The sequence below is a fragment of the Ipomoea triloba genome, chromosome 11 (assembly GCF_003576645.1).
Source record: "Ipomoea triloba cultivar NCNSP0323 chromosome 11, ASM357664v1".
Lineage (NCBI taxonomy): Eukaryota > Viridiplantae > Streptophyta > Magnoliopsida > Solanales > Convolvulaceae > Ipomoea > Ipomoea triloba.
Genome location: NC_044926.1, coordinates 1,584,505 through 1,592,171, shown reverse-complemented (window position 1 = coordinate 1,592,171; position 7,667 = coordinate 1,584,505). Strand labels below are relative to the sequence as shown.

General features: G+C 43.6%; 1 protein-coding gene across 1 annotated transcript; it reads left to right on the top strand.

Annotated features, from left to right (window-relative positions):
- The first annotated feature begins 4,280 nt into the window (after window positions 1-4,280).
- Window positions 4,281-6,239, top strand: LOC115997453 (polyphenol oxidase II, chloroplastic). Its single transcript, XM_031237009.1, has one exon. It carries the CDS (start codon window positions 4,296-4,298, stop codon window positions 6,060-6,062), a length of 1,767 nt encoding a protein of 588 aa, XP_031092869.1. The 5' UTR covers window positions 4,281-4,295; the 3' UTR covers window positions 6,063-6,239.
- Window positions 6,240-7,667: the final 1,428 nt, after the last annotated feature.

Here is a 7,667-nt window from a genome sequence, read left to right as displayed (position 1 = left end):
AGAAAATACCAGTAAAATATTCCTGAATCGCTGCTTGAATTTGTTGGCTATCGGTCATGGGATTGCCGTCAATATCCATGAAATTGTGACTGCCTTTTTTGGCCTTCTTATTCCTCGTAGCAGCATGGTAAAACTTGGTGTTGCGGTCTCCTGACGCAATCCACTCCTCCCTAGCTTGTTGGAACCAGAAGATTTCCTTTTGGTGAAGAGTATCTTCTAACTCTTTCTTAAGTTTTCGTTCCAGCGTGACTAGCCCCGTATGCCTTGTCTGGTCCATATATTTTTGAATACCTTCTAGTCGTTTCAGGAGCCTATTCTTTTTATAATGGATATTTCTAAACACTGTTCTGTTCCACTGTTTAAACTTTTCTGCCATCGCTTCTTTGTTTTGCCAGACCGATGCTTCCGCATCCCAATTTTGACTGACAAAATCCATGAAGGAGTGATGATTCGTCCAGGCTCCTTGAAACATGAAGTTAGTATTGTTTTTCTGCTTGGTGTTGTCGAGCTCTACCAGAATTGGACAGTGGTCGGACCCGAAAGCCGGAAGGTGAGTAACAGTCGTTACCTTCGCAGTATCCAACCAGTCAAGCGAACAAAGCGCACGGTCAAGCCTAGCACCTTTAAAGGTCTCCTCTTCTTTGCCTCGCCTCCATATAAACTTCGGACTCGAGAACCCCAAGTCAATCAAGGCTTCGTTGAAAATCCAATTCTTAAAGTCAGCATTCCTGTGGTTCCCTGAGTTATCAGGGTTCGAACACTCATCGCTATTGAGAATGGCGTTGAAATCGCCAATGATCAACCAAGGGCAGTTGACGTGAACCTGGTTTCTAGATAGAGAGCTCCAAAGCTGTCGACGGAGATGAGGGGACGGGCTCCCATACACCGCCGAGAGATTCCACGTTCTGCCTGTTGATTCCCTAACAGACATATGTATAAATTGGGGGTGGGAAGTAATTAGCTGGATCTGCATCATGTTCGACCACAAGACCCATATTCCCCCGCTGAAACCGAGAGCTTCCACTCTCGCCCATTTTTCAAAACTGAGTTTAATGCAAATGGAGTCTGCATTGGTCCCGGACGTCTTGGTTTCCACCAAGCAGAGGATATCCAGGTGGTGTTTGTTTATTAACCACTTCGCAGCCCTAAGGAAGCTCTTAGAAGCTGCACCTTGGCAATTCCAGCTTATGACCTTCATAAAAAAAAAACAAAGCAAAGAAAACCGAACCGAGACAACCCACAAACAAAAAGAACACACAAGGTGAAACAGACACAGAAAACAACGAAGAACAAACCCTCAGGACTCGACCTCCATGGCCGCAACGTCCAGATCCCCAAGAGACACATCCTTGTTTAGCATTTCGGCTGGCAACAAATCCTCCCGTTGTTCGTCATCCGCTGGGTCACCATGATGTTCATGCAGGTACGTTGTGTCTTCTAAGCACTCCGCTCCATTCTCACAGTCCGTTTCAATAACCTGGACTGTTTTAGGCCCATTTTTATCACCCATGACTAGAGTATGCTCTGAAGCGGCTCCCGCTTGGTTTCTTTGTGATTCTTGGGCTTGGTAACTTTTATTTTTCTTGGTGCTTGACTCACCAATTTCGGGCTGCCTTTTGTGCATGTCGTGACGATTATTTCCCATTATTTGCTTTTCTGACATTTGGGTCGTAGGCCTCTTTCCCTTTGCTTGGGCCAAGTTTCTTGTTCCCTGAATGCGGCTCTGTGTCTCCGGTTGTATTCCAGTGTTTTCCTCCTCCAGTTGATCTCCTTCCATATCAGTATTTTCTTCCAGGCTTGCATATCTTGACCCAAGCTGCGCGGCAGATTGTTTTCCTTTCCCATTTCCATGTTTATTTCTCTTACCATTTTCCTGGCCTCCATTATTCCCATTGCCCTGATTTTTCGCATAGTTCCTCTTCGGTTTCGTTGTTACCATTCAGGTTCTGTAGTCTTCCGTAAGTTCCGGCCTAATCACCGGATTTCCCATAATTGATATGGCCTTTCCATTTGTAGTACCTTTTTGACCGTTGGCCTTTCCAGTGCCGCTTGCCGAGCTCTGTCGGCCGTCCTCCACCGCCATTTGGTTTGATTCCTCTTCCCGATTCAGATGACACGCTTCAACATTATGGCCATACATTCCACACTTAAAGCAGATCAGATGAAGTCCTTCATAGACCACCGGTCGGACTCTATTTTTTAGCGTGAACTTAGCAAGCAATGGCTTAGTGACGTCAACCTCAACACACACCCGTGCGAAACTAGCTCTTGACACTAAGCTGGTGGCTGTATCTATGTTTATTGGGCGGCCAACTTTTGCCCCGACTCTCATCAGAAACTCATGGTCGTAATACTCCGCTGGTAGGCACGGGAACCGTATCCAAACTATCATGCTCTCAGTCTTGTCAGTGAAGGGATCGAAATTAGGCCTCCATTCTTTTACTATGAGATAGTGATCCAACACCATCCAAGGTCCTCCATATTTTGCGAACTCGTAGTCGTCCACCAATGCAAACTTAACCAAGTAGTAGCCATTGTCGACAGTCACAAGTTCCATCCTCGCCTTTGGTTTCCAAAGCGTTGTGGGCCTTCTCAAAAGGTAACCATAGCCCACATTTCTGCCCATCACTTTTACAATTAGAGTCTGCTTCCATTTACTCCGTAGCCTAACCTTTTCCTCTTTCGTAAGCCTGAAGACCGGACAAGATGGATCCGCATCATCGTCAGGATCCTCTTCATCATTAGAAACCAGATCAATATCATTCACCAGTGCTTGTTGGCTATGCAGCGACTCATTAGCCACGATCTGTTTGAAAGATCGAACTTCTGTCTGTTTCTCCAGTGCATTACTACTCGTCAGTGCCTCTCCTACATTCGGATTCGCCTCGCCCATTGGTGATTCCGTTGTTGTTTTCGTTTTTTTCTTACTGCGATCTAACTGATCTTGTTCTTCGCTGTTCGTCGAGGGAGAATTCGCCGAGAGAGAATTTTCCGTCATAGTACCGTTGTAATTATTCATATTCTCTTTTATAATATATCTCTTAAATTAATTTCAAGATAAGTTTTAAAAGGGAAATTAACAACTTACAAATGGAATAAATCGTACACTTAACCCACTTATATATCCACTTGTTGGATAGCTTTAAATGATGTATAGAAATTGCAGAATGGAGTGGTAGAGTGAATCTCGAGAGGATTAATTAATGCAAATTCAATAATTTTATATTAGTTTAATCAGAAAAAATAGTATACAACCAGTACTAACTTTGTATTAAATTAATCAGAAATATATTATGAAGTGTCCTTTGTGTTAGGTAATTGAGCGTTAAATTACCGAACCTATAAGAATCTAACCCACCAAACTATGCTATATCCAATTAAAGTTGTCATTACTGCAGTGTATTTTATCTATTTAAAAAGTTACATTAAATTTGAAAATGTAACATAGTCGGGACTAAATTTGGAACTAGCTTTTAAGAAGAAAATCATTATTCTCTCACCGCAATCACTATATAAATAGTCAAATACTATAGTTCATTATTATTCGCTACCAATTGGTAGTCCCACCAACGGTTAGTAAAGAATTTAAATAACAACCAAACATAAAACAAAATTTAACACAAAAGAGAATGGCCTGTTTGGTAAATAGCTGTTGGCTGATTGAGTTAGAAGGTCTAATTAGTTGATAACATTAGGTTATTGTAGAAATTTATTTGATAGATTAGCTGTTTGGTATAATTTCTTTTCTCAAAAAGTTAATTGAAAAAGCTGCTTTGAGTAGCCTTTTGAATTTTAGTGCTTTGGAGTTTTAAAAAGTTTATTAACCAAACAACTAATAGTAGTCAAATAAGCCAAAATTGACTGATAGACTGATTATTTACCAAACATGGCCAATGTTAAGAAACTATTTTTATTTCGTGAGTTATTACACATGATAGAAGTTTATTCAGTACATATAACACATTAGAATTAATGATGATTCTTTTTGTGCAAAGTGTACCGGTAGAGTGGGAAACTTAATGTATCAAAAAATTACTTAGAATATATATATTTTTTGGATTAGGCCACGAAGTATCCTGAGCAGACTCCAACTGTAAGAGTCAAAACTAATCCCAGTTCACACCATGATTAATTATATATTATTGATTCAATAAAGTTGTGGAATATTATATTATTAATCACTTAAAAAACCACGTGAATCAAGTTGTGTTCTAGAAATTGACCAAAACGACCTCCATTTCCTCCTATATAACCAGAGCAACGTAAACCCATCCAAATCACCCAGCATTGAAAAAATGGCTTCTTTTACTACTTCTCCATGCACTTCCGCTACCCCTAAAACCCCCAAGTCCTTATCCTCCTCCGCCACCATCTCTTCTCCCCTCCCAAAACCCTCCCAGATCCACATCGCCACCGCCAAGCGCACCCACCATTTCAAGGTCTCATGCAACGCCCCCAATGGGGACTCCCAGCCCAAGCTCGACCGAAGAGACGTCCTTCTCGGCCTGGGCGGCCTCGCCGGGGCCGCAAGCCTAGTCAACAACCCGCTGGCCTTCGCCGAGCCCATCCACGCGCCGGAGATCTCCAAGTGCGTCGTCCCTCCCAAGGATTTGCCCCCAGACGCTATCGTGGATAACTGTTGTCCCCCTTTGGCGACCAATGTTATCCCCTATAAGGTCCCGAAAACCTCCCCCTCCGCCATGAAAATCCGCCCGGCGATCCACCGGATGGATAAGGAATACATTGCTAAGTTCGAGAAGGCGATCCGGCTAATGAAGGAGCTCCCGGCGGACGACCCACGGAACTTTTACCAACAAGCCCTCGTCCATTGCGCTTACTGCAATGGCGGGTATGTTCAGACTGATTACCCCGACAAGGAAATCCAAGTCCACAATTCATGGCTGTTCTTCCCTTTCCACAGATGGTACTTATATTTCTACGAGAGAATCTTGGGGAAACTTATCGGGGACCCCACCTTCGGGCTTCCGTTCTGGAACTGGGATACCCCGGCGGGAATGCTGATTCCTCAGTATTTCCGAAACCAAAACTCCCCGTTGTACGATGAGAATCGTAACCAATCCCATCTCCCTCTCGTCATGGACCTCGGCTACGCGGGAACCGACACTGAAGTCACGGATCAGGAGAGAATCTCTAACAACCTGGCCTTGATGTACAAGAGTATGGTGACAAACGCCGGAACCGCCGAGCTTTTCCTCGGGAAACCGTACAAGGCGGGCGACGACCCGGTCAACAAAGGCGGCGGGTCGATCGAGAATATCCCGCATACCCCGGTGCACCGCTGGGTCGGCGACGTTAAGCCGAGAACACAAAACGGGGAGGATATGGGGAACTTTTACTCGGCCGGGCGGGATATTTTGTTTTACTGTCACCACTCCAACGTTGACCGGATGTGGACCATCTGGCAACAGCTCGGCGGGAAAGGCCGGAGACGCGACTTCACCGACTCGGATTGGCTCGACGCGACCTTCATCTTCTACGATGAGAACAAACAGGCCGTGCGTGTGCGCGTGGGAGACGCGTTGGATAATCAGAAACTAGGTTACAAGTACGAGTTCGCGAACCTTCCGTGGCTCAACAGTAAGCCCCTCCCGACCAAGAAGAAGACCGGGCTGGCCGCCCGGTCTAAGGCGCCGTTCGTGACCGATGTTTTCCCGTTGACGTTAGACAAGGTGGTGCAAGTTAAGGTGCCCCGGCCGAAGAAGTCGAGGAGCAAGGAAGAGAAGGAGGCCGAGGAAGAAATTCTTCAGATCGAAGGGATTGAGGTGGCGATTGACCAGTACGCGAAGTTTGATGTCTACCTGAACGACGAGGACGAGCCGGAGGCCGGGAAAGAGAAGGCGGAGTACGCCGGGAGTTTCGCGCATTTGCCGCACAAGCACACGGGGTCGAAGAAGATTAGGACTAGTCTGAGCTTGGGTCTGAATGAGCCCTTGGAGGACTTGGGCGCGGAGGACGACGATGCGGTCCTGGTGACTTTGGCACCAAAGGTCGGCGGCGGCGTCGTCACCGTCGAGAACATCAAGATCGTCTACGGCTCTTAGAGGGGGCGAGCAAGTTTCTATATTTAGAAATCCGTCGAAACTGTTTTCTGGCGTACCGTCCAATAATTTATCCCTCGCTTTCCTTATGTGTGTCTGTTTCCCCTTTGTACTCTTGAGTTGGCCTAGCATGTGGTTTGGGGGCCATCAATAAAATATCTTTCTATCCGAGTGTCTTCATCTCGATCTGGTCAAATTATTTAGTAATTAGAGCCAATTTAACTACACTAAAATGTACATTCAAACACCAACTATCAATATGTATAAAAAATTATTTATGTTCGTGACAAAAATCAGACTAAACAAGTCTCTATGTGAAACTAGATAACTAATGTCATACGGGCAAAATAATTTCATTTCATCCCAATAATTTGCAACACTTGTTAAAATGTCGTACGTAGTTGGTAGCAGGTAGGTGAGGGGGCCCACGGTGAATAGGCAAGTGGATAAATTTATCTTGAAAATGCGTCATGATGCCGCGTGAGGTGCGGCGAATAAAGAAAGTATCATTTGCATAATTGCATCCATTCACTGACAGCCCAATGGGAACGCCACTGTTCTCCCATTTTATCGTACGGTAAATGTCTGTTCACCTTCATTAATGGAGGTGGCCCATCTCCATTTCCTTTTTGAAGAAACTTCTATGTCTAACCAAAGTACAATAATTTTGGGTATCTTTACTCTTTAGCGTTTTTACTTTTATTTTTATTTGTATGCTGTGACAAGATAAACTGTAAATATTATTTGACAATGTGTATGTGTAATAACTTTCAAATCATACATAAAGAAGTAAACTGCACTAGAAAGATCTAGTACAATCAGATTTATAGGGTAATCCAAAATGCGTATATAGGAGGGCCATCCATGATCTAACATATATATGAAAAGATCTTAATTTTGATGGTAAACATGTATGTATCATGATTCGTGATGGACTTTATGGTATCAATATGGTACAAGTAGGGCATTGATGTTACAACTCACGTACAAAATTTTGTACAGGACCACTAAGGAATCTCCCATTGCACTTCCTGAAAACTCCAACCCTAACATAGTTTCAATTCACCATATATTGTACAAAACTCAGCTATCAAGCTATGAGTCATCATCTCTCTATAAGCTAAAAAACAAGACATCCTTCCTTCACACCTCATCAATAAGAACTCCATTCAAAGTTGCGTTTGATTGGTCACGGGCTGGCATTCACATTCACATTAAACTCGACAAAACAAATTATACAGATGTTGTTGTTCTATCAAAATCTTCTACAATTAAATTTCAAACCACCGAATCTTCCATAATTTGAACGCGATATTTTTATTATATTTACTAGGGCTGCAAATGAGCAGAGCGGCTCGCAAGCGGCTCGCGAGCCGCTCGGTCAAAGCTCGACTCGAGCTCGGTCAAAGTCGAGCTCGAGCCGAGCTCGAGCGGCTCGTTTAACAATCGAGCCGAGCTCGAGCTATAATTCTTTAGGCTCGTGGCTCGACGAGCCGCTCGCGAGCCATGTATAATATAATATAAAATATAATATCAATATATATATATATATATATATATATATATATATATATATATATATATATATATATATATATATATTCTAAC

Bases quoted from the DNA above. Each gene is read 5' to 3' on its own strand.
- LOC115997453 (XM_031237009.1), top strand. From the start codon at position 4,296: ATGGCTTCTTTTACTACTTCTCCATGCACTTCCGCTACCCCTAAAACC.